The sequence below is a fragment of the Ursus arctos genome, unplaced genomic scaffold (assembly GCF_023065955.2).
Source record: "Ursus arctos isolate Adak ecotype North America unplaced genomic scaffold, UrsArc2.0 scaffold_20, whole genome shotgun sequence".
NCBI lineage: Eukaryota > Metazoa > Chordata > Mammalia > Carnivora > Ursidae > Ursus > Ursus arctos.
The window spans coordinates 5,289,224-5,316,974 of record NW_026622875.1 but is presented as its reverse complement, the minus strand read 5'-3'; the positions used below and the strand labels follow the sequence as shown (position 1 = coordinate 5,316,974).

At 39.8% G+C, this 27,751-nt stretch overlaps 1 protein-coding gene across 1 annotated transcript; it reads right to left on the bottom strand.

Moving 5' to 3' along the window:
* Positions 1–7,009: 7,009 nt before the first annotated feature.
* On the bottom strand, positions 7,010–7,261 carry LOC123000967 (TP53-regulated inhibitor of apoptosis 1-like). Its single transcript, XM_044383570.2, has one exon. The coding sequence runs from the start codon at positions 7,259–7,261 to the stop codon at positions 7,010–7,012; it is 252 nt and encodes an 83-aa protein (XP_044239505.2).
* Positions 7,262–27,751: the final 20,490 nt, after the last annotated feature.

Here is a 27,751-nt window from a genome sequence, read left to right as displayed (position 1 = left end):
GGAATTTGTGGTTTGTAATTTTAAGTTTGGGGAGAAAGATGAATAGATGCAGTAGCCAAAGGGATGGACAGTGGCAAACACTACTACCAATGGTCTCATTCTACATCTTTTCAATCCATTGCAGCATGCCTTTCTGGGCTTTAGAAGCTGGAAAGCTAAAGAGCATGTTTTCAAGACTTCCACGAACTATAGCAAGGGTTACTCCTGCTTTCTGCCAGGCAGACGTGCCCCTTCCAGGCTTGGCAGGCCGAAGTGAGCACCACAAGGCAGAGGCCACATAGTTCTGGCAAGCACAGATGTAGAGGCTTTTGTTTTTTTCTACTGCAGCTGTTGTAGAGATTCTAGTGACCAGATCCTGATTCATGGGTATCAAGCCTCAGGTGGTGACAGCAAAAACATATTTTTGGAAAGTTCCCATGGTGTGGTTGGGCTTTTTCCTGGCTGTGCTGTCAGGTACGACAGGTATAACAACCAAGCCTGGTGTCTTGGCCTTCGCGAACACCCTGTAAACTAACAAATACCCTGGAATAAATTTCTTTCTACTTAAACTCCTGAGCGTGTTCTATGCTGTCTAAAACTAGTACTCTTGTCAAAAGCCAGGGGAATAGGATTCTCCAATTTTGGAGAGGGGGTGACTATTTGGGAATCAGACACAATAATCACCTCACCTCCCACTCAGTCCTCAACCACTGAAATCTGGCAGCTACCTCCTCTGCTACCACTCTTGTGAAGATCACCAAGACTTCCCTGATGTCAGCTCTTGGCAATATTTGACCCTGTTGCCCACCTAACACTTTTTAGAAAAAAAATCTCCCTTCCTTTAGCTTCTGTACACACGATCTTCTGGTTTCTTTCCTCTCCTTTGTTCCTCCTCAGTATTCTTTGAAGGACCTTCTTTCCCTTCTGCTTATCATTTAAAAGTGAGTATTCCTCAGTGTTGTGTACTCTATCTATCGATCTTTTTACTCTACCTAGTATTTAGGGGTGATTTTAGATGGTCTCTACTTTGTGGCTTTAGTTAATCTCTGTACAACGCTGACCTCCAAATTTATTTCATCAGGACGGTTATGTCTCCTAAGCACCAATCACATTTTGAGTATCTCTACTTCATTGTCTCACAAGCACTTTAAACACAGGATACACAGAACAGGACTAATTAGCTTCCTCCTCTCACCTCCTCAAAATCCCTGAACTAGCAAACTAGCAAAATAATACTCCTTATTATATTCCCTATCCTGGTGAATGACATCACTGCCGACAGGATTGCTTAAGCCAGAAACTGGGTTTTCAAGCTTCACTCTTCACTCTTCTTTTCTTAGCCAAACAATCTTCAAGTCCCATTATTTCTACTTCCCTAAATATCTCTCAATTCATCTCTACTGCCGTAGTTTTAGATATCATCATCTCCAGCCAGTTTACCACAACAGCCTCCCAAGCTGTGTCTCTTCCTGCAATCTTGCTTCCCTCTAGTTCATTCTTCACATTGAAGACAGAATAATACATCTAGAACACATGTCAAGTCATGTCTTTTCCCTATGCTCATAAAATCTTTACTCCTTTCCCAGGGCTTGCAGGGCCTTCCATGGGCTGGCTTCTCTAGCATCCTTTAGTGCACTCCTTGCTCCCTCTCCAGCACACTTTCTATCCAGACATACTGAACTTCTCTCAGGTCCTAGAATATGCCATGCAATCTTCATCTTGTGGAACAGCATGCGATTTCTGCTCTAAAGGAACTAATTTCAGCTTAGATATTATTTTCTTTAGTAGGTCTTTCCCTTCTTGGTTGTTACTGCCTCTACTTCATTCCCCAACAGCAGGGAAGTACATTCTACTTCCCCATAATACATTTGTGACATGCAATTGTAACTTTTTTTTTAAAGAGTATTTTATTCTATTCTATTCTAACCCCAGCAGAAGTCTAATGTTTTATTATCAGGAGAAATCCCTGAACTGCTGGATACCAGGCACATACCCTTACCGTAACCCTAACCCTACACCTAACCCTATCATTAAACCTAACCCTAACCCGTACCTAAATGTGAGAAGATGGGGTCCTAAATACATGATAAGAAAAACTGAGAAGCAGCCTACATCTTCTAAAGAAGATCGTAAACGTTTAATAATTTCTAATATTCCTGAAAATGGGTGCGAAGGTAGAGATAAACACAGAAGGAACAATTGAATATCTATATAAAGCGTGTTTAGAGCTCCAAGTCCCCTCTTTGCTTCAGCTTGGTAGATGGCTAACATGTGTATTCACACTCCAGCATGTATCTATGAATTTGTTTTTCAAGTTTTTATTTAAATTCTAGTTAGTTAACATACAGTGTAATATTAGTTTCAGGTGTAGAATGTAATGATTCATCACTTACATACAACACCCAGTGCTCACCACAAGTGCCCTCCTTAATCCCCATCACCTATTTAACCCGTCCCTCCTCCCACCTCCCCTCCAGTAAACCCTAGTTTGTTTTCTAAAGTAAGAGTCTGTTTCTTTGTTTGCCTCTCTTTATTCCCCCCCTATGTTCATCTGTTTTGTTTCTTAAATTCCACATATGAGTGAAATCATATGGTATTTGTCTTTCTCTGACATTTTGCTTAGCATTATACTGTCTAGCTCCATCCACATTGGTGTAAATAGCAAAATTTCATTCTTTTTTATGGCTGAGATATATATATATATATATGTCACCTCTTCTTTATCCATTCATCAGTCGATGGAGATTTGGGGTCTTTCCGTAATTTGGCTATTGTTGATAATGCTACTGTAAACACTGGGGTGCATGTATCACTTTGAATCAGTATATTTGTATCCTTTTGGGTAAATACCTAGTAGTGCAATTGCTGGGTCATAGAGTAGTTCTATTTTTTACTTTTGTTTTTGTTTTTTGTTTTTAAAGACTTTATTTATTTATTTGTCAGAGAGAGAGACTGAGAGCACTAGCAGGGGGAGTGGCAGGCAGAGGGAGAAGCAGGCTCTCTGCTGAGCAAGGAGCCTGATGTGAGACTCGACCCCAGAACCCTGGGATCATGACCTGAGCTGAAGGCAGGCATAGGCATCCCTATTTATAACTTTTTTTAAAAAAAGATTTTATTTATTTATTTGACAGAGAGAGAGACAGCCAGCGAGAGAGGGAACACAAGCAGGGGGAGTGGGAGAGGAAGAAGCAGGCTCCCAGCAGAGGAGCCTGATGTGGGGCTCGATCCCAGGACCCCGGGATCATGCCCTGAGCCAAAGGCAGATGCTTAACGACTGAGCCACCCAGGCGCCCCCCTATTTTTAACTTTTGAGCAACATCCATACTGTTTTCTACAGTGGCTGCACCAGTTTGCATTCCCACCAACACTGTAAGAGGGCTCCCCTTTCTCTGCATCCTCATCAACATCTTTTGTTTTCCTATGTTGTTAATTTTAGCCATTCTGACAGGTGTGAGGTGTATCTCATTGGGGTTTTGATTTGTATTTCCCTGATGATGACTGATGTTGAGCATCTTTTCATGTGTCTGTTGGCTATCTGTATGTCTTCTTTGGCAAAATGTCTATTTATGTCTTCTGCCCATTTTTTAACTGGATTATTTGATTTTTGAGTATTCCATTTTATAAATTCTTTATATATTTTGGATACTAACCCTTTATCAGATATGTTATTTGCAAATATCTTCTCCCATTCCATAGGTTGCCTTTGTTTTATTGATTGTTTCCTTCACTGTGCAGAAGCTTTTTATTTTAATGAAGTCTCAATAGCTTATTTTAACTTTTGTTTCCCTTGCCTCAGAAGATATATCTCGTAAGAAGTTGCTATGGTCGATGTCAAAGCAGTTACTACCCATGTTCTCCTCTAGGATTTTTATGGTTTTAGGTCTCACGCTTAGGTCTTTAATCCATTTTTAATTTATTTTTGTGTATGGTGTAAGAAAGTGGTCCAGTTTCATTCTTCTGCATGTTGCTGTCCAGTTTTCCCAGCACCATTTATTGAAGAGACTGTTTTCCATTGGATATTCTTTCCTGCTTTGTCAAAGATTAGTTGGCCATATAGTTGTGGGTGCATTTCTGGGTTTTCTATTCTGTTCCATTGATCTATGTGTCTGTTTTTGTGCTAGTACCATACTGTCTTGATCATTACAGCTTTGTAATATAACTTGAAGTCCAGAATTGTGATGTCTCCTGCTTTGCTTTTCTTTTTGAAGATTGCTTTGGCTATTTGGGGTCTTTTGTGGTTCCATATAAATTTTAGGGTTGTTTGTTCTAGTTCTGTGAAAATTGGTGGTAGTTTGATAGGGATTGCATTAAATGTGTAGATTGCTTTGGGTAGTAGAGACATTTTAACAATATTTGTTCTTCTAATCCATAGCATGAATGTCTTCCCATTTCTTTGTGTCATCTTCAATTCCTTTCATCAGTGTTTTATAGTTTTCAGAGTACAGATCTTCCATCCCTTTGTTAGGTTTATCCCCAAGTATCTTATGGATTTTGTTGCAATTGTAAATGGAATCCATTCCTTGATTTCTCTTTCTGATGTTTCATATTCATGTATAGAAACGCAACAGATTTCTGTATATTGATTTTGTAGCCTGTGACTTTACTGAATTCATGTATCAGTTCTAGCAATTTTTTAGTGGAGTCTTTTGGGTTTTCTAAATAGAGTACGATGTCATCTGAAAATAGTGAAAGTTCGACTTCTTCCTTGCCAATTTGGATGCCTTTTATTTATTTTTGTTGTCTGACTGCTGAAGCTAAGACTTCCAGTACTATGTTAAATAACAGTGGTGAGAGCGGACATCCCTGTCTAGTTCCTGACCATAGAGGAAAAGCTTTCAATTTTTCCCCCTTAAAGATCATCTTAGCTGTGGGTTTTTCGGATATGGCCTTTATGATGTTGAGGTATGTTCCTCTATCCTTACTTTGTTGAGGTTTTTTTTTTTATCATGAATGATGTTGTACTTTGTCAAATGCTTTTTCTGCATTTATTGAGAAGATCATATGGCTCTTATCCTTTCTTTTTATTAATGTGATTTATCACATTGATTGATTTGTGAATATTGATATTGATTTGTGAACCACCTTTGTAGCCCAGGAATAAATCCCACTTGTTCATGGTGAATGATTCTTTAAATGTACTGTTGGATTTGTTTTGCTAGTACTTTGTAGAGAATTTTTGCATCTATGTTCATCAGGGATATTGGCCTGTAGTTATCCCTTTCTCTCTCTTCTTTTTTTTTGCTTTTCTTTTCTTTCTCTCTTTCTCTCTCTCTCTCTTTTTTTTTTTTTTTTTTTTTTTGCCTGTAGTTCTTTTTTTTAGTGGAGTCTTTGGTTTTGGAATCAGGGTAAAGCTGGCCTCATAGAAGGAATTTGGAAGTTTTCCATCCATTTCTATTTTTTGGAATAGTTTGAAAAGAATAGGTATTAACTCTTCTTTAAATGTTTGGTAGAATTCCCCTGTGAAGCCATCTGTCCTGGACTTTTGTTTGTTGGGAGGTTTTTGATTACTGATTCAATTTCTTTGCTGGTTATCAGTCTGTTCAAGTTTTCTACTTCTTCCTGTTTCAGTTTTGGTAGTTTATGTGTTTCTGGGAACTTATCCATTTCTTCCAGATTGTGCCATTTGTTGGCATAGAATTTTCCTTACTATTCTTTTATAATTGTTTGTATTTCTGTGGAGTTGGTTGTGACTTCTCCTCTCTCATTTGTGATTTTATTTATTTGGGTCCTTTCTTTTTTCTTTTTGATAAGTCTGGCTAGGGGTTTATCAATTTTATTCATTTTTTTTAAGAACCAGCTCCTGGTTTCGTTCATCTGTTCTGCTGTTTGTGTGTGTGTGTGTGTGTGTGTGTGTGTGTGTTTGTTTTTGGTTTTAGTTTCTAGATCATTTGTTTCTGCTCTAATCTTTATTATTTTTCTTCTGCTGGCTTTATGCTTCATTTGTTGTTATTTTACTAGCTCCCTTAGGTGTAAGATTAGGTTATTTATTTGAGATTTTTCTTGCTTCTTGAGGTAGGCCTGTATTGCTGTATACTTCTCTCTTATGACTGCTTTTGCTGCATCCCAAAGGTCTTGGACCATCATGTTTACATTATCGTTTGTTTTTGTATATTTTTTAATTTCTTCTTTAATTTCTTACTTGACCTATTCATTTTTTTTTGAAACTAAATGTTACAATTTATTCCATCTTCACGATTATAGATATTACAGGGCGGGGGGGGGGTACACAGGCAAATAAAACAAACTCTTCTCCCATTTAACCAGATGTGGCATTTTGGCAGTTTTATAATATAGGTTGGCTTAATTAATTGACTTGGGCTGAAAGCTGTAAAGAGCAAATCTTTGCAATTTAGGATCTTCCTCCATTGTTACTCCAAGGATTTTAATTCCTAAACTACACTATGAGCTCCGAAATGGTGTGTACTGCAACATTCTTCAAGCTTTCACATCTTAATCAGAAATCTGACACCTCTTCTAAGGCAGGGAACTCTTAAAGCTGTCTTCCTCTTGGCTAACACAGTCCACCAGCAATCTTAAAAGTTATTATGTAAAAATAAAACTGTGCTCCTAAGCATTGATTAAAACCATTGTGCTGGAATCCCTTTTCAGAACCTTAGCTCCCTGAGAGAAAAGAGTGATCCTAACCAATTGCTTCCATGAATAAAAACCTTAGTACAATGTACGTAATGTCCTTCGCAGCAAAACTCAAGAGGTCGGGCAAACTTGATCATCCCGACAAGTTTATCAGTATTTACATACAAAGGATATTTAAAGATGATCCCGGACCAAGTACTGCAACCATAATCCCAAGAAATCACTTACTTTTAGCACATGGAGTTCCTGCAAGATGCCACAGCAAGTGAGAAATCATCTCAAAGCAAAGAGTGATGGTTCATCATCTTTTACAAGTGAGAGGAAATCAAGGAGGAGAGAAAACTCCTCCCTCCTAAACTCCTCATCAAATCGATGGCTATTTTCACAGTGTCCTCAATTTCCTCACTGGAGGAGTTTATTTTCAAGACTGTCAAGGTCAAGAAGAGCTTTTGGGCTTTTCTTTGGCATGGCCCCTGAATTCCAGTCCTTCAATGGGAAACTCCTCCTCCTTTATTGCTTTCTGAATACACTGCTGATAGCACTTGAAGAAGTCAGTGCACGGGTCTCTGGAGCTGTCCTCCTTAAGGAACTTCTCAGCAAACCAGCGATTGAAGCACTGGTTGAACTCGTGCTTCATGTTGGTGCAGGCCTCCCCTACGCTATTCAAGGAGGTGGCTGACCCATTCATTCTTAGTAGCATGTTGTTTAACCTCCATGTATTTGTGTTCTTTCCAAATTTTTTCTATGGTTGACTTCAAGTTTCATAGCATTATGGTCAGAAAATATGCATGGTATGATCTTAATCTTTTTATATTTGTTAAGGCCCTATTTGTGACCTAGTATGTGATCCGTTCTGGAAAATGTTCCATGTGCACTTGAAAAGAATGTGTATTCTGCTGCTTTAGGATGAAATACTCTGAATATATCTGTTAAGTCCATCTGGTCCAGTGTGTCATTCAGAGCTATTGTTTCCTTGTTGACTTTCTGCTTAGATGATCTGTCCATTGCTGTAAGTGGGGTGCTAAAGTCCTCTGCTATTATTGCAATAATATAAATTATTTCTTTTATGTTTGCTCTTAACTGTTTGATGTATTTGGGTGTTCCTATGTTGGATGCATAAATATTTATAATTGTTAAATCTTCTTGTTGGGTTGTCCCCTTTATTATTATATAGCGTCCGTCTTTGTCTCTTGCTACAGTCTTTGTTTTAAAGTCTACTTTGTCTGATACAAGTATAGCTACTCCAGCTTTCTTTTCATATCCATTAGTATGACAGATGTCTCTCCATTCCCTCACTTTCAATCTGTAGGTATCTTTGGGTCTAAAATTAGTCTTTTGTAGGCAGCATATAGATGGCTCTTGTCTTTTTTTTTTTATCCATTCTGAGGCCCTATGTCTCTTGATTGGAGCATTTATTCCATTTACATTCAGAGTAATTATTGATAGATGTGTAGTTAATGCCATTTCATTACATGTTTTGTCATTGTTTCTGGAGATTTTCTCTGTTCCTTTCTAGTCTGTTACTTTTGGTCTTTCCCACACAGACTCCCCTTTAATATTTCTTGCAGGGTTGGTTTAGTAGTCACGAACTCCTTTAGTTTTTGTTTGTATGGGAAACTCTTTATCTCTCTTTCTATTCTGAATGATAGCCTTACTGGATAGAGTATCCTCGGCTGCAGATTTTTCCCATTCAGCACGTTGAATATATCATGCCACTCTCTTCTGGCTTGCTAAGCTTCTGTGGCGAGATCTACAGCTAGCCTTGTGGGTCTTCCCTTGTAAGTTAGGAACCTCTTTTGTTTTGCTGCTTTTAGGATTTTTTCCTATTACTATATTTTGCAAATTTAACTACAATACGTCTTGGTGTTGGCCTGCTTCTGTTGATTTTGATGGGCGTTCTCTGTGCCTCCTGGATTTGGATGTCTGTTTCCTTCCCCAGAATAGGGAATTTTTCACCTATTATTTCCTCAAATAAACCTTCTGCCCCCTTTTCTTTCTTTCTTTCTTTCTTTCTTTCTTTCTTTCTTTCTTTCTTTCTTTTCTTTCTTTCTCCCCCTCCCCCTTCCTCTTCTTCTTTCTTCTTTCTTCTTTCTTCTTTCTTCTTCTTCTTCTTCCAGGATTCCTATAATATGAATGATATTACATTTGGTGGAGTCAGTGAGTTCCCTAAGTGTATTCTCATGATGTATAGTTCTTTATCTCTTTTGTTCAGCCTCATTATTTTTCATTATTCTATCTTTTATATCACTTATTCATTCATTCCTCTGCTTCTTCCATCTTTGTGATCATTACATACAGTCAGTTTTGAATCTCAGTTATTTTATTTTTCATTTCTGATTGTTTTTTAACTGTTTTATCTCTGCAGTAAGGGTCTCCCTGATGTCTTCCATGCTTTTTTGAAGCCCAGCAAGTATCCTTATGATTGTTGCTTTAAATTCTCCATCAGGCATATTACTTATATCTGTTTTGATTAGATCTCTGGCCATGACCTTTTCCTTGTTCTTTCTTTTGGGATGAATTCCTCCATCTTGGCATTTTGTCTAGGTCTCTGTCTTTTTCTCTGTGTTAGAAAAGCCTGTTATGTTTCCTGCTTTTGAGAGTAATGGCTTTATGAAGAAGAGGTCATACAGTGTCCTGGACCTAGGGCTTCAAGAAGTGTCTCTGGTGTGTGCTGTCTGCACTCTGCTGCTGTGTTTTTTTTTACTCTATCCCTCAGGTCAGTTGTCTGCAGAGGCTCTCCTTGTCTGCAACAGGGAGTGTTTGGTCCTTGGTCAGAATGTGGCAATATTTAACTAGGTGTGTTCTGGTCTGCTTGTTAAATGAGACCTGATGCTACTTGCACTAGAACTGAAGCCTTGCAGAATTCTCTGGTGGGTAGACATGGTGCATGCAGGGTTTCTGCTGGTCTTCTGTGGACGGGGCCCATTGGCTGGGCCCTAGGCATACTTGCCTGAGAAAAGCAGTACCACCAGAGTGCAGGGGGGCAGAACTTGGTGTAAGCAGGTTAGGGAGCCAGTGTTGATGCTGTGCTAAATGTTTACTGAGCTGGTTTATGCTGAGGGACAGGGGAGTGAAATGGTGAGGCAGTTCCTTTGTACCCAGAGAGGGGTCTCCGTGCTTGCTGCCTCAGGGAAGCCCTCCCAGAAGAGTAAATAATTTCCCTCCTGTGTCCCAGGTGTTTTTTAGATCTCTGTTTTCACACTGTCTGTCTTTGCCTGCCTGGAGCAGCACAGTGCACTTTGGGCTCATCCCAGCCAAACCTACTGACTTTTAAAACTTCAAACTTGAGGGATGTACGGTGGCCCTGTGCTGGTCTTCTAGGGGAGGGTCTGTTTGTGCGAGGATGGATACAGGTTTGGGTGAGAAGGGCACCAGAGTGCAGGGGCATAGGATTTGGAGCAAACAGCTAAACAGCCAGTGCCTGGGTTAGCTGCCCTCAGCAGGTGTCTCTGCGCCTATGCTGAAGGGCAGGGGAGGGAAATAGTGCCCACTGGTTCTTTTGCCACCAGAGAGGCATCTCTGCGAATGCCACCTCTCATAGATGCACTCCAAGAAGAGCGCACACTCTCTCCCCTGGCACCTTAGGTGATCCTCAGATCATCTGTCCCACGGTTGCTTGCCTGCCTTCTCTCCAGTAGGGCAGCACTCTCAGGTCTCTATCCCAGTCAAGCCCACCCACCTCTAAAACTCCTGTCTTTGAGCCCCGCTGGTTGCAAAAACTCATGAAAATCAGTCTCTCATTTTCCCAGCCAATAGCTTTGGGGAAGTGTTCTTGTGTGCATCCCTCTGCACTCTACTCTCTCTCTGCAATTTTAACTTCTGATTCACTTCTCTGTTTTGCCCAATACACCTAGCCCTGTAGAGGTAAGAGCTATGTCTATTTTGTTCATTGTTAATGATCCCTTCACACCGCAGAACATCTGGCACTTAAATATTTGTGAAATGAGTAAACAATAAGTATATGATAGGAGAGAAATAATTAATTATTCATTAATTACTGCCTAGGACCATAATTGTGAAAAACTTAGCTAAAATGAAAACAGAATTGCATAAATCTAAATCATGGTCAAGCCTCTTTTCCTATATCAATGATATCAGCAATGTATTTCTTTATATCATTACCAACTTAAAAAATGTTTTATTGAGGTACAACTTACAATAAGACATGCAAGTCTTAAATCTAAAGCTTGACTGATTTTTGACACATGTACACACCTGTGAAACCACTACTCAGATCAATATGTAGAACATTTCCAGCACCCCAGAAAGCTCCCTTTCCCTTTCTTCCAATCAGTATTTTTTCAAAGATAATCATTCTTCTGCCCTCCATTACCACAGTTTTGTTTGCCTGATTTTGAACTCCAAGTACTGGGATCATGAAGTATGCGTTTTGCATATTTGGCTTTTACTCAACATCATGCTGGTGAGATTTGTTCTTTTCATTGCTATATTCATTCTATTATATGAATATGCTTTACTTTTCCATTCTACTGTTGAAAGACATTTGGGTTGTTTTTAGTTTGAATATTATCAATAAAGCTATAATGAATATTCTCATATATATCTTTTGGTGGACAAAGCACTAATAAATGTTGAGTTTAGCCAAGAGAGTATTTGCTGGGTCATAAGATATGTACAAGTTTAGCTTATGTGGATATATTATTAAATATTTTATCAAAGTCATTATACCAGTTTAAACTCCCATTAATAAATGTATGAGAGTTCCAGTTGTTCCACAACCTTGATATTACTTCATATTATCTTTTACTCAATTGTAAAAATCTACACAATCATTTGAGATGAAAATTGAAATTACAAATTACTGTGATACTACAAAACTATTCAAAATAGGCTTCCTGAGGTTGGTTAATTTTCAGGCATAAAATAGTAAGAATGGCTAATATTTACTGAACATGTGCTGCTTGCTAGGGTTTTGGGATACTTTACACAGGCTGCCTCCTTTAATCATCACTACACCTCTGTGAAGTAGATATGGTTATCCCCATATTATGGATGAGAAATTTGTAGCATAGAGAGACATATCATTTAATCACATACTTTTAAAGAACTGTCTGGAAGTGCTGTATAGATTAGTTAATGCAACCACTCTTTGTATTGACAAAGCCAGTTCACAGAGCAAGCTGCAGTGTATGAAAGGAAGATCACCCAGTTTGTTAGAGGTAGAATGTGGATTGACATCCAGATCTCCTAACTTCTTATCTAGCACTGATAACAAATCAACATGTACAAACCATATAATATTGACAGTCATGAAAACAAACACAGTTTGAAAAAGTACTTCATCCCTTCAGAATTTAGTTATAATAGTTCTGGTTTGTGGAATAGATTCACCATGTTCTAAAAATGATTTTAAAGGTTCAGGCGAGGTCATATAAGAAAAGGATTCATATTTTGTGATGCCATAAGCTAATACAATTGAGGAGGACTTACTAAGAAAAAGAACATAAAAAAAAATCTTACTTCTGCCAATGCTACAAAAAACATGTAAACATATTACTGGAGCCTGTTGATAGCCAGCCTCATATATGAAGATTCCCACACGTTATCCCTGTCTCCTGGTATTCATGCCTTGGTGTAACACCTCTCTTGTATTGGGGCTGGTCTGTGAGACCAACAGAATTCAGAAGAAGTGATGTCACTTTGGAGGTTAGGTTATAAAGGACATAATGACTTGGAACCCTCTCTCTCAGATCATTCATTCTGGAGGAACTCAGCTACCATGTCATGAGAACCCATCACACAACCCTATGGAGAAGACCATGTAGTGACAAACTGAGGCCTCCTGCCCACAGCTTTGTGATTACCATTTCAGGAGCAGATCCTCCAGCCCTGGTCAAGCCTTTGCTACATCTAAGACAATTGCATCCTTGGCTGACAGCTTCATATTCTGAGCCAGAGCCACTTAGAGAAGCTGCTCCCAGATTTCAGACTCTCAGGAATTCTGTGAGATAATAAGGTTATTGTTTTAAGTTGATAAATTTTGGAGTAATTTGTTATACAGAAATTGCTAACTCATACAGGCCCCTAACAGAGCTTTGGAAGAGGCCATGCAAATGGAGAGGCCTAGAAGTTTAAGTTTCCTAAGTTTTACAACAAATTGGTCTCTGCCTGTACTAATGGTTAAGTCTACTAAATCGTTGCAGCACTGACAGCTACTTTTCCACCAAAATTTGTTCTTTCTTTCTTCCACAGCAGCTGTAACTAGGTCATGCCTATCTAGACCCATGCCACACTGTCCAGCCTCATTTGCTGCAGAGTGTTTCACGTGACTAAGCTCTTGCTAATAGAATGCAGCAGAAGTTATGTGTTTCCTTCTGGACAGAGCTTTCAAGAGATAAGTCATTGTACTCCTTTTTTCCTTCTCATGGGCCAGGATGGTGACAGGCAGAGTGACCTTGGAAGCCAAGACTGAAGATGGCAGAAACTCTGTCCTGCCAGGTTCTTGAATGACTTCATGGAGCTGAACCCTTCCAGGCTGGAAGACCTCTCTGAACCATTTTGTTAGAGAGAAATAGGCTTCTATTGTGTTTGAGTGATTATATTTTAAGGTCTATGCTTTAAAGTAAGACTACTTTAACTAATTAGTTATGTTCTTCAAAAATTAGATACTTTATTTTTTCCCCTGAATCTAGTCTTGATGTTATTTATTTGTTAATTTATTTTTTAAAGATTTTATTATTTATTTGAGAGAGAGAGAGAGCAAGAGAGAGAGCATTAGCGGGGTGAGGGGCAGAGGGAGAAGCAGACTCCCCGCTGAGCAAGGAGCCCAATGTGGGGCTGGATCTCAGGACTCTGGGATCATGATCTAAGCTGAAGGCAGGCACTTAACTGACTGAGCCACCCAGGTGCCCCTATTTGTTAATTTATTAACTTTTTGTTCTTCTGAAATAAACTTTTTTTTAGAGATTTATTTATTTTAGAGACATAGAAAGTGCACTTGTCTGCACATGAGTTGGGGGAGGGGCAGAGGGCAAGAATCTCCAAGCAGACAGAGCCCGATGAGGGGCTCGATCTCATGACCCATCATATCAGGACTTGGTTTTAAGTCCTGGTTCCACCTCTTACTAGCTATGTAATTAGGATGATTATTTCTCTGAGCTTCAGTTCTTCTCTGAGCTTTATAGTTCCATCTGTAAAATGGAGATGATACATTCTTCATAGCCTGTTATGAGAATTAGTGAGATAATGTTTACAAAACACTGCTTGGGCCATAGGAAGAACTCCATAAATAACAGCACTTCTTATTGTAATAATAATAATAATTTTTATTACTGAAGTTATTTATTTATTTATTTATTTATTTATTTATTTATATAATCTCTGCAGCCAACGTGGGGCTCAAACTCATGACACCAAGATCAGGAATTGCATGCTCTTCCAAATGAGCCAGCCAGGTGCCCCATTTTTATTATTAATACTACCTGTGCAGTGTTGCACCTTGGACAGAACATAAGATTTGGAGGTATAAAACCTGAGTTCAAATTCTAACTATTACTCTTGCATGCTGTAACCTGGGATAAGTTAACTTATCCAATGTGTCTCCATCTTAGACTCATCATCTATACTGTTAAAGACCTAGGTGCCCTAAATATCTTTATTTTTTATTCTCAGCCTATCCAGGAGAGTTGTAAGCCAGATACATAGCAAGTCTGGATGAATGGGACAGAGGAAGGTGTGACTGAACATGATGGCACGTTCAAAACTAGACTGAACATGGCAACTGAGCCCAAGTGAGCAAAAGACCGGATGGGGGAACCTGGAAAATGTTTCTAGTGATCTTGTTTTCTTTTATTATGAAGATCCATGTCACCCACAAGACAATGTTTAACTTATTCTGAATTAAATTCCTGGGAAGATATGATTAATTACCTCTTTGGTGTGCTTAGCCTATCCCTTCTGTTGGGTAACTCCTACTCCACTTCCCATGGACCTTACGGCATTGTCAGTTGCAGTGTTCCATTTTACTACATCCCCTCTCTCACTCCACATGACCAGAAATGTCGGTAAAAAGCTTCCCTACCACATGGAAAGAGAATCTGTCAGAACAGGGGAGATTGAGATGGAGACAGCCAGCAGTGAGAGAGCCTGATTGGATAGTTTGAGCTCCTGGATTCATCTGTGCCTGAAGCTAGACTACTCCTCAGACTTCCAAGCCACATGAGCCAATACAGTTCCTTTTATTTGCTTATACTTACTTGAATTGGGGCTTTGTAACTAAAAAGTTGTCCTGGCTAATACAGAAACTTTTGCGAAATGCACATGCTCCAAGTCTGGAGCTTCTGATGCAGTTGGGTCTGAAACTGGGCTGAAGCATGTGTGTTCTTTTAAAAGTTCTCTAAATTCCACCTCCCTGCCTAAGTTAAGAAATGCTACTTGGTTTTTTGTTTTGTTTTTTTTTTTTTAGATTTCAGGTTTATAGGACAGATTTGATCATACTCAGTTCATGGCATGTTATCATTGTTGGTCCATACAATATCCCTGTCTCATTTCGTTTATTTCATTTTCTTGCCACACTCTACTTCCATTATCACTGCCCACAAAGACCATCATTCTAATGTATTAAATGAGTGTCTTCTCTTTGTTTCTGCTTTTGTAAAATGTGTTTTGTTGTTTTCTGTGCATGCATTTCTCAGTTACAAAAACAGCATTTTGTTACATAGCCTATTCTGTTTTTTACTTTAAAGAAACTAATGGCCTATATTTTTTAGAGCAGTTTCAGGTTTACAGAAAAATTAAGCGGGAAGTACAGAAAGGTCCCATATACTTCCCCCTCCCAAACCAGTTTCTTCTATTATTAACATCCTGCATTAGGGATTAACTTTTGAACTTCAGCTGTGCTAGAAATGAATAATAGGCCAGTACTGGGTAAGGAAGCCTTTTGACTCCGAATAAATGGCAAGGTTTTCTATGAATGGAAATAAAGAGACATCTTAGAATATGGAGATGAATAACAACAAAACTCCAAAGTCTGTTATACAAACAGATGCTAGATCATGTAAAATTTTCTTTTCCTTCTGATTTTAAAACTCTTGACTCATCTTCAAAAAGAAAAAGAACAGAGGTCATTAGAAATATCATAGCAAAGTTGTAAGCTCCGTGATTTTATACGTGTGAGAACTAGTTTCAAAGTAAGTTCTCAATTCAACTCTTTGAATTAAATAGAAAAAGAAAACTGCGTATGAGAGGAAGAGTCAGCATCTGAAGAAAGATGATTCAAATTCTTCTAATGGCGACTACTATGTGAAGATGTCATAGGGCACCAAGATAGCCTTAGGAAAAGACATTTCTGTCTCTGTCAGTGAGGCTGTGGGCAAACAGGCACACGACATTTCTGGGGAACATTGGTAAACCCCTCTGAGAGGCCTTTTAGCAACATCTGACAAATTTTCACATGCAGCTACCTTCAGATCCAAGGAAATCTTGTTCAGTTTGGACTCAACTGGAAGTTATTTTTTCCCAAAAGGAACTAAACTGGTTGTAAATCTCACTGAAAGCCTCTGTGGGGGTAGAGCACCGAGATTCTGGTCAGAGACAGACACGAGGCTGTGAGTGTGGAAAAGCTGCTGCTCCCCGGCAGTAAGACGCTGGTAGCAGGTCAGCACAATGCAGTGGAGGAACGCTGAACCCCCAGAGCCATCATCTGGGGAGATATCTTAGTAAAATCTTAACTTTGAGTAATTGCAGATGTAGATTTTGAGAATTTTTAATGACTTATAAGGAAGGAGTTGTTGCTGGGCAAACTGCTCTGTAGTAAGAAGAGTGTTACTTGGAGGAAGATCCGTAAAGCCTAGATACCAAGTGAAACACAGCTGAGAACAGAAACATTTCCCAGGAGTTGCCTAAGAATTTCCACCACTACTTTAATGAAGAGACATTGGAACGGGGCACACTGAACTCTTCTGCGCCCTATTCATTGTACTCTTTGGTGTGGGCATAATTAGTGAACTGCATGCATTTTCTTTTATACTGTGATTCAGTCAGTTTCAATTAGGCTATATTGTTTTCATAAAGCCCCAAGCTGTAGATAATGACTCAGATGGTGGACCCGGACAACACTTGCAGTCAGTTGCTCCAATGAGGTGACCTGGTACCCTGTGGCCCTGGCAGCATGGTGCTTGAGTGTTCTGTCTGCTGTGCTGCCCATTACAATGGCATCAGGCAAGAAGTGATATTCATCATGGTGACTCTGGCCCCATAAGAAAGGAGCATTTTGTGTTTAGCCTGTTCTTTTCCAGAAGGCAAGGAAGTATGTCTTATATTATAGAACTAGTTCTATATAGTAACGTTTAAGTTTTTGTGCTCTAAAGCATTGGTTCTCTAAACATTACTGTGCTTCAGAATCACCTAGAATGCTATTAAAACACAGATTGCTGGACCCCACTCCCAGAGAGTCTGATTCAGTAGGTCTGGAATGGGGTCCAATAATGTGCATGCTAAACTTCCGTTATCTAGAACGTTCACATGTTAAACTTCTTATTCCTCATGATGCTGAACTTAAAACTTAGGGGTTATTGCCAAGTGATATGGAAAGCAGGATGCTCCTTACAACTAACTGTCCCTGCCTCCTTTCCTGTACCAAGTCTTCTGGGACCGCTCTGCTGTACTTCCTCCACCCTCTGCCAAACGCCCACCTCCGAATCGGAATCTAAAACAGGGATTTCACACTTCTCTCTCATTAATTTCTCTCTTCTCTTTCCTCCAGTTCCTGGTGCTAATATGTAAAAGAATAGTGACTAATATACGGCAGTATATAATTGAGGAATTGTGCTTTAGAAGTTCAAAGAAAGGGACAATCTAGAAAGACCCATGATGGAATTGAAATGTGAGCTCAATTCCTCAATTCCGACCTTGACAGAAGGATGTCATTTGGCGAGGCAGACAAGAGACAGCATACATTTCAGACCAAGGCAGCATCTTGGGCAAAGGTCTAGAAGCAGGACAAGTGAAGAGACAAGTCTGAGAGAGGGTTGTGGGCTGGCGAGAACCAAGAAGGAAGACTGAACAGCTAGGGTGGGTCTAGAGGGCCAGGCAGAGCTCAGAGTGGATTTAGTAAGACATGGGAAGGTGCTGAAGGTTTTATAGCAATTAAAGGCTTGTTTCAGGCAGATTAGTTAGGCAACGGAGTGTGCAAGATGGCTTGACAGTGGAGGCCACCCAGCAGGCTGTTCCTAGAAATTAAATCTGCACAAGCCAGCACCAGGTTCCTTCTTATAGCCTGAAATGCATTTAATTCGCAATCTAAGACATCCTCAGATATTACCTCAGTGTGTCTGGGCAAGCTGGGCCACATCATGTTCTGCTGACTTCCTTATATTTAAACTTTCTAAAAATCACTTTTACTTATTTTCAATACTTTGTATATAATTGCTCAAGCTGATTTTAAATAAAGCCTTTTCAAGCTTAAAACTCTGTTCTTCCCATTTTACATTGTTGGTCATTATTTCAAAACCAGCCTTTAATTGCCTTGTACTGCCTCACCTTCTCATCCCTCCAGGCCTTTTCTTTCCAGCCTCAATAACCTTTCTCCTCATTTCATAATCTGAATCTAAATTATCTTTACATTCTTTTTCCACCTGGCCTCGTTTAGAGGTAAGCATTTCCTTTTGCCTAATGATTAGACTCACAAAATTATACAGTGACAGATGGGTTTTCCCTCCAATGTTGCTTCCATTTAATTTATGTCATATATGATTCATAGATGATCTCAGGATAAAAAAGGAATATGTTCCTCATTTGAATGTGGGAATAGGAGCACTGCCCCCTGTTACATGTGTAACCACATTTCCCTAGATCATACTGATGAAACAGCACCATGTGGCTCAGTTTTTACTAGCAAAATATGGAGATCCCCGGCCTCAGATCCTTCACAGAAGCTTTAGGGTATCTTCTTCAGCGGGTGTCTTCCTGGATCCCGTCATCCCCATATGCCCTCCTAATGTCAGCCCTGTGCTTCCCACTACCCTGACACCTCCCTCATTCCCAACACAGGCATATTTGTGGTTGTTTCTTAATTCCATTCTTAAGGGCTGTCAGACCACCCTTCTCACCCGGCCTATCCTCTTCCCCAATGTGCTTTGTGCTCAGGGGCTCTGTTGTTTATTACTGTTCCTTTCTAGGATCAAAGCCTGAGCCAGAGGCTGGGCTGAGCTGCAATCACAGGGACACTCATTGTGCTGCCTCACAGCCATCCTCCCTTTGATCTCTTCCAGCGCACCCAGAGCAAGCATGTGTGCCCCAACTTTCCTTGCAGGGAATAAACAGAATCATGAATTACACTGCACCATTCTGATTTCATAAACTTTGGGCAGCTTTATCATGGTTTCTATAAAATTTTGTCCTCGTAATTTGGAAATGATGATGAGGTGCGTTTCTCCACTCTTCCTGTTTCTTATTGCCCTCCCTAGACACATGGCCTCACTGGGGTCTCTGAGGTTCTTGTTCAAATCACGTGGAGCTCTGACAGCCCCCAAATACCATCAAAATGTCTAAATTTCCAAAGTACACAAATTAGGTCCCATTCCTTCACTCAAAAAATATTTTTGAGCATCTACTCTGTGTCAGGCATCATTCTTAGACTTGGGTGATAGTGTTAGGCAGGCAAATCTCTGCTTTCAGAGAATTTATATATAAACAATTTCAGATAGTGATAAGTGCTGTGAAGAAAATAATACGAGATAATATGATAGACAGTAATGGTGGGGGGAAGACTTGCTGAGGAGGTGACATTAATCTGAGACCTCCATGATAAGGGAGAGGTGGCCTCTCTATGCAGGAGGAAGATTAAGTGTAAAGACCTGAGCTGGAAGTGGGAGGCCAGTGAACCTGGACTGTAGTGTAAATGGAGGATGGGGGATGAGGGGAGTGATGGAGGATGAGATAAGGTAAGTAGGGGTCACATCGTATAGGGCCCTGGAGGACTAGGTAAGGAGGTTCAATTTTATCTGAGTGCCACAGGAAGTCACTGAAGAGTTTAACCAGTAGAAAATCATGATCTAAGGTTTTTTTCTTAGTTAGTGTTTTTCTTAAATTAAGATATAATTCACATAACATAAACTTTATCATTTTAACTGTACAGTTTATTGGTTTAAGCATGTCATAATGAGTGCAACCATTACCACTAATTCAAGAACATTTCCGTCACCCCAAAAAGAAACTTCGTACCTGTTAGCTGTTGGTTCCCTTTCCTCAGCCCTCGGCAAATAGTAATCTGCTTTTCATCTCTATGGATTTGCCTATTCTGGACATTTATATAAATAAAGTCATACAGTCTATTGTGCCTAGCTTCTTTCACTAAGCATAATATTTCAAGGTCACTTATGTCGTAGCATGTAACAGTATTTCTTTCCTTTTTATGTCAGAATAATATTCCATTGTATGTACAGACCACATTTTGTCTATCCATTCATCTGCTAATGGAACAGTTGGGCTGTTTCACTTTTTTGGCTTTTATGAATAATGTTGCTATGAACATTTGTGTAGAAGTTTTTGTATGAATATATGCTTTCATTTCTCTTGGGTATATACCTAGGAGTAGAACGGCTAGGTCATTTGGTAATTCTGTGTGTAACTTTTCGAGGAACTACCAAATTCTTTTCTAAAATGGCTGCTCTGAGAAAGAGCCATTTTATATTCCAACTAGCAATGTATGAGGATTCCAATTTCTCTACATCCTTGCCAACACTTGTTATGTTTTTGTGATGATAGCCATCATAGTGGGTGTGAAGAGGTATCTCACTGTGGTTTTGATTTGCCACTTCCCTAATGACTAACGATGTTGAGAGTCATTTCATGTGCTTATTGGCTGTTTATATACTTCTTTGAAGAAATACCTAAGTCCTTTGCCCATTTTTATATTGGGCTACTGGTCTTTTTATTGTTGATTTGTGAGAGCTCTTTTTATATTTGGGATATTTGGCTCTTATCAGACATATGATTTGAAAATACATTCTCCCTTTCTATGTGTTATCTTTTCACTTTCTTGATAATATATTTTGACCTTACATATGTTTTTAAAAGGTCAATCTGGCTATATGGAAGATGGACTATTAGGGAGCAAGAATGGTGGCAGGGAGATGAATTGGAAACCACTGCAGTGATCCAGGCAAGAGATGAAAATAGCTTGGATGGTGGAAAACGTTCTGGCTTTAAATCATCTTTGTCACTTCCAGGTATGCAGTGCTAGACCAGCTGTCTGAAATTCTGCTATCCTTTATATTGTTTTGAGCCTAAGAGAGAAAATTGTAAGACAACTAATATTCATGCGGCTTGTCCATAAACTCAAAAATCAGCTCCATCATGTAGCCTCAAGTGGCTCTGGATTTACGACACAAGTCCTGACCATGGATGTAGATTTTGGAGATCCAAACTGCAAATCTCACCCATAAAAAGATGCTAAACTTTATTAATAAACCCATATACAGGAATGGAAATTCTTAAGGTAAGGAGAATGTGCTATTTTAGGGGTTGAGGTAGAAAAACAACTCAAAGTCTTGTGCCTGGGCCTCTATCCCGAGCAATGAAGTTTACTCAGGCAATCAAGGAGAAATTGGGGTGATATGAAAGTTATGTTTTATTCTGACTATAAGGGCAAAGAAGTGGAAGAATGAAATCAAAATAAAGGATGAAAAGATGATTAACTGGAGGGAAGGTGAACTTTTTTATTTAAAGATTTATTTATTTATTTGAGAGAGACAGAGAGCAGAGGGAAGGGCAGAGGGGAGAGAATCCTCAAGCATACTCCACACTGAGTGTGGAGCCCAACTCGGGGCTTGATCCTAGGACCCTGAGAACATGACCTGAGCCAAAACCAAGAGTTGGATGCTTAACTGACTTAAGCCACCCAGATGCCCCTGGAAGGTGAACTTTTTAAAGGAAACTCTCTTAGTCTGTTCAGGCTGCTATAACAAAATGCCATTGACTGGGTGGCTTACAAAAACAGAAATTTACAGCTCTGGAAGCTGGGAAGTCCAATATCAAGGCACTGGCAAATTTGGTGTCTGGTGAGAGCCCGCTTCTTGGTTCATAGACTGCCATTTTCTCACTCTGATCTTACTCAGTGGAACGGAGCTCTCTGGGGCCTCTTTTGTAAGGGCACTAAGCTTATTCACAAGAGTTCCACCCTCATTACTTAATCACCTCCCAAAGACAACCACTTCCAAACATCACCTTATTGGCCACTAGGATTTAAAAGAATCTATAGTAGAATCAGAATGAGCACTTAGTGGACAGACATATAGGAAGATCAGTGAGCTCTTGGCAATAAAGATGGATATAGACAAAAGGAATAGGAGGTGTACTGGGGTCTAATTGTTCATAAAAAGGGTAGTAGAAAGGCAAAGATGTTTTAAATTATTATTAGTTCAGGAGTAGTGACTGGGCCCATTAAGAAACAAAAGAGGTAAAATCTCTGATTCCCTGCTCACAGGAAACCTAATTCATGAATGAACTCAGAGGCTCCTCTGAAAAGAGCAGATGAAGAATCCACAGTAAAAGCACTGAAGAACAACCTTTTGAAGACTGGGGTAGTTCTACCAAGTGGTCACAAAGAATTTGTATAGATTTGAGAGGGGAGGACCAGGAAGAAAAGCACATTATACTGAAATCATTGTTATATGGGTTTGATTCAGAGACAGACAGTTAATGCAGGTGGCAAGTAGATCTTGCCTGTACCCTGAGGACACATTACAGAGAGATTTATGGAATTGGCATTCTAAGGGAAGGCACATAAGAAATGAGAAATAAAAATGGAAAGCCAGACAGAAATAATTAATGGAGTCCAGGCCCAGACTGGACGTTGGTTTGATGGGAAAATATCTTCCAGGTGGGACTATCCAACATGGGTAGGAGAAGGTGGTCAAGATTTGTTTAAACAGTGTAGCTTTTGGTAGCCTTAAAAATTACTGATTTCATATCCTTCACTAGGATAGGCCTATACACATCAAATGCTAGAGGAATATACTAGAAAAACTATTTTTGGGGCCAGAAGGCAAAGAGAAAACAAAGGAAGGAAGGCCTTCAGTTCTAGCCCTGTGTGTGTTAGAAAAGGAAAGGAATCAATTTAAGAAATAGGTTAAACTTTTAAAAATACAACTGAGTTTCTGTGGAAGTAGCAGGGTAATGGCAGAGGGGAATGAAGCAGTATAGGCATAGACTAGTATGTCAGTTAAAGATGTCCTAGACACAAATGCTATTCAAGGCCTGGAATATACAAAAGTTGACAAAACAGTGAATCAAGGAGCCCACTGGAGAAGAACCGATTCACACAGACCATGAGAAACATAAGCTCTGAAGCATCGACAGTAATGTAGTTCAGGAATCTGCTAACAGTGATTCTTTAGCTGAATCAAATATGACAACTGGGCAAAAATCTCTTTCCTAGACAGATTTTACAGTCCTAAGCAATTTAATAGCAAGAAGCTATAGGAGCACCTTCTGTAGTCTAGGATCAAAAAGACCTGCTCATGGGCTGTTGATGAGGCCCACAATTACTTCAGCATCAGGATGCCAGAAACATGAGCTAAAGGGAGAATGCAAAATTAGAGATTTTGACTATGTAGAAAGGCAGGGGCATGTCAAATAAAACCTAGTGATTTTATTTGCATATTACCAACTTTGCAAGATTGTAATGTCAACAACAACAAAAAGATTGTAATGTCCCAAATCCTACTTTCTTAGAAAGAAGACTACAGGCAGAGCCCCAGCACCCCTCTCATATGAAGATACATAGTGTCAAAATTAACTACCAGATGGGAGATTGACCCTGATTCAGTATAAATTCAGAGACTGTGGACCTCAGATAACCAGCCTAGACTCACTGGCATTATGAAGAGGTTAAACCAAGATATTTCCTTGATCTCACTTCCTTTTGTCTAATACTACTGAATCTCTGTTAGGGTCTTTGTTGACACTAACTCTGGGCTCTGGAAACATAATTTTACTTAGGATAACAAGATTGAGTTGTAAAGATTTGGCAGGGTTGGGGGACAGTGTTGTGATGGTCTTTAATGTTAAGTCTTGGAGCCTCTAAACACACAACGTCCCAGACATGCAGTCAGTATACGCCCTAAAGAATCTATATCCATTCCACAGAAGACAGCCTAGGTTGGAGCTGCCAAAGACATCCCAGCTCTACTTGGCAGCAAAGACCTTTCTAGCTGAGAGGAGGCAGAAATAAGAAATCGGAAATGATGAAGTCTGGACTTTAATTTCTTTGGGTATTTAACTCACAAGTGCGAGAGAATCTGATTTTGCACTTTAATTCTTTTGACCTCTGAAATCTTTGGACTAATTTGCATGGAATTTAATTTTTAACTTCAATTTCCTCCCAGGAAAATCTGTAAGAAAAGGCAGTTAAGATTACATTTGGGACTTCATCTGCTGGTGGCATTTTTATGATTTAAATGTATTTATGTTGTTATTTTACCTCATTGCCAAACCTTTGATGAATTACATTGGGCAATGTGGTTGGACATATTTTGGGAAGGGAAATAGAATACAGAAAGAATTTTTAGACTTGGATGGCGGTTTTTAGAATTAGTTTAATTAACGTGTCATTCTGACCCATTTCAGAGCCTCCCAGAGTTAAAAATAAAACACTGCCCACCAGCATCCCAGAAGAACTGCAATTGGTGTTGGGGGAATAGTGTTTTGAAAGTGGGGGACCCTGATTGCCCAGGTAGATTGTTAACTTTGTCTCCAGGGGCAGCCACACCACTAGCTAATGGTTAAGCTTAATGGAGTAAGAGAAGAAAAATCTGGAGAATGTTGGAGGAGGGGAATCTTCTTTCCTGTGACTTCTTGCTAACCTTCCCGCTCTTTCCTCCTCATCACTCACTCCTCCCAGAACTTGTCAGACTTACTGCCCGCACAAGCAGTGCTGCCCATGCCAGCAGGCTCCTCTCCTGTCTCCCTCCTCCTTACTCTTGGAGGTCGGCTGCCTGCCGCTCACATGTTCCACCCTGTTCTTCCATGCTGTGAGTATTCCAAGAGCTGCACTCTGCCCTGCACTGGGGCTCTGCGGTGACCCATAGAGCCTGTGATTCGGGTAGGAAGCCTGTCTAGCTGTGGGTTCACAATTTTAGGATGCATTCACCTGCAGGTAGCATGAGCCATCAATATTAACTCTGTTACTGATAAAGGTCATCTTTTGATTGCCATTTGTGTCACTTCTGTATTTGCCTTTCAGTTGGTTCTATTGGGCTGGGAACCTAAGTTTCATTTTAACTCTTTACCTTTGTTAGAATTACTGTAAATTTTAGGAGGTAGAACTGACAGGGCTTGCTTATTAATTAGGTGTGGAATATAAGGGAAATGACAGATCAAAGATGATTCCTAGGTTTCTGACTTGTGTTAGTAGGTAAATAGTGGTGTTATTTCATGATACAGAAGCCCTAATTCTGAGATTAGAGGTATGCACGAGGTGAGAATGACTAGCGTGTGAGAGGGAGGCTGTACCCACGGTGAGGGATTTGGGGGAGGGTGGGTGGGCACTATAAATACAGTGAGAGTGACTTAGTAAGGGTGGGATGGTTTGGAGGCTGGGAGAATGAGTAGAAGGCCATTGATATAGTTCAGATAAGAGACAAGGTCTTCAAATAGGGCACTTGGAATAGAATGGGGGATTAATGTAGGAGACATTTAGGAGGCAGGCTCAATGGAACGTGGTGAACAGCTGGATATGGATAGAGGGATGAGGGGAGTCAGACACTCCAAGGTTTTAAGTTTATGAACTTGCCCATCCAAGTTAAACAACTGGTAGTGACAAATGTTGATTTGATAGATTCTGTCATTTTAAATATGATAACCCTTTTAACTACAATGAAGGCATGCAGGATATAGGGAAAGAAAAATGAAAGATAAACATCTCAAAAGTATTAATTTCCTATTCTAAGGAAAAAAGAAGAAACTATCCAACCCCCTTAAATCAGCCTCTAAGAGTAATCTTTTAGGTTGAGACAGTCTTCCTTTTAGATATGATACACTATATCAGGGGTTGGCAAACTTTTCTATAAGAAGCCAGACAGTAAATATTTTAGGCTTTGCCAACCATGTGATCACTGCTGTAACTACTCAACTTTGCTGCTATAGGGCAAAAGCAGTACTAAATAACAGGAAAATTAATGGGCATGGCTGTGTCCAATAAAACTTTACTTATAAAACAGGCTGTGGGTTGGATGTGGCTCACAAGCCATAAGCCACGGTTTGCTGACTTCCGCAACTTACACAGTACCTTACACATGTGTTGAGGTTACTTTGCCTTCAGCTCTTAGAAGAGGGCAAATAGTCGGGTGCCTGGGTGGCTCAGTCGGTTAAATGTCCCACTCTTGATTTCGGCTCAGGTCACGATCTCAGGGTCATGAGACTGAGCCCTGCATCAGGCTCTGGGCTGAGTGTGGAGCCTACTTAAGATTCTCTATCCCTATCTGCCCCTTCCCCTGACCACTCGGTTCTTGCGCATGCACTCTCTCTCTCAAAATAAAAAAAAATAAAAGAAAGAAGAGGGCAATGGCTAGTCCCAAGACTAGTTTATAAAAGAGGGTCATGCAATGTTATATGAGGTTGGAAGAAAAGTAGTGCTCTTTTGACTAATAAGGTCCTAAGTTATAGTAGCAAGGGGAATATGACTACAATATATGGATGTGTTGAAAGCCATTGGAAGAAGATTCACAATCTGATGGAAGATGTCTGAATTTTTAAGAGATGGCCAAAGCAGAGAGGAAGGAAAAAAGAAATAGAAAACAAATCTCACCAACCCATGTCCTTCTGACCACATCTCTACCATCAGAATATAAACCTTCCCTCTTCTCCCATCCAGCAGCAGGAACAAGTAGAACAAAGAAAGGATGTGATTCATGCCTATAGCAGGGACTGAAAGGACTTCCAGGTCATAGGACGAGGACAAAGGCTTGGTAGGATTGGCGAAGGGCCCCTGCTGGAGAGGGAAGGTGGGGACCACATAGAGAGAGAAACAAAGTGAAAGCATAGTAGAATAGGGGAGTAGTGGCAGATATGATGACAGACAAGGTGTCTATGAGAACACTTTCCACCACTAAGGGAACATCCATGGAGGAACAACCTCAAAGGCTGCTCAGCGAAGCCTATGCTCATGGACCATGCTCAGAGATGAATTGGTTTGATATGGAGGACAATGGAGAATTTCTTTCCTCTACCAGAGTCATAGAGTTTGGAATCTGTCTGTGGGAATGCTTAAGAATTATTTGACCACTCTTCTGTGGTGTATATCTGTGTGTTCACTTGGCCAGAGAAGGGGCATAGATCATCCCCCAGCAATACCAGTCAATGGCAAATATGACAGACAATGAATGATATAAATGAAAACAAGAGAAGACAAGAGAATTCTTATGTGCTATTAGTTTTATGATCATAAAACCAGAGAACTAGAAAGGACTGTGAAAGAGTATCTGACCTAGTCTTCTGCCTTTAAGAAAAGTTAGTCTTTCTCAATGATGTGCCTGACAAGGACCAGGCATTCCCCCTCAATAATCCATTCCAGTCTTTTTTTTTTTATTCTGGCAGTCTGGAAATTCTTTATGTCCAAGAGAAACCTCTCCTACTTTAATCCCATTTTCTCTTATTTGATCTTCTGCGCTGTAGGCAAAACAAAAACCCTTTGCCGTTTTTAAGACATAGTAGAGGATCATTTATTAGGGCATCTGAACACTAGGAATACTCACACCACAGAACTGTGATGATGATTCTGCCAGTGTTGGCTCGGTGGCCCAGATCCCTCAGGGCAGACAGGGTGGTGCAGATTATAATGGACAAATAAAAAATAACCTTGTCAGTGGCTATTTCAGGTGAAAGAATATCTTATGCTTTATGAAAGGTCATTTACTACTGCATAGAAAAAACTACTGTTGTACAGTCCAATACAGACATCTGAAAAGGAAAATTGCTGCAAAAGCAAGCAGACATTGATGATCTGTTCAAGTGAGAGTAGCATTCACGTCTCCTTTAGTTGTGCTGGAAGCAATTTCAACAAATCCTGTTAGCAATTTTCTCGTACTCCTTTCTGCAGACAATCAAGAATTTCACAATAAGTAAATGTGGTTTGCCTTTTTATTATTGCATATGGCTTTTTTTGAGGATTATTTTAAGGAAATATGCATCACAAATTATACTTTTTATAGTGTGAGAA

What these genes read in the sequence shown, in the direction of transcription:
- LOC123000967 (XM_044383570.2), bottom strand. Translation starts at nt 7,261, where the DNA reads ATGAATGGGTCAGCCACCTCCTTGAATAGCGTAGGGGAGGCCTGCACC.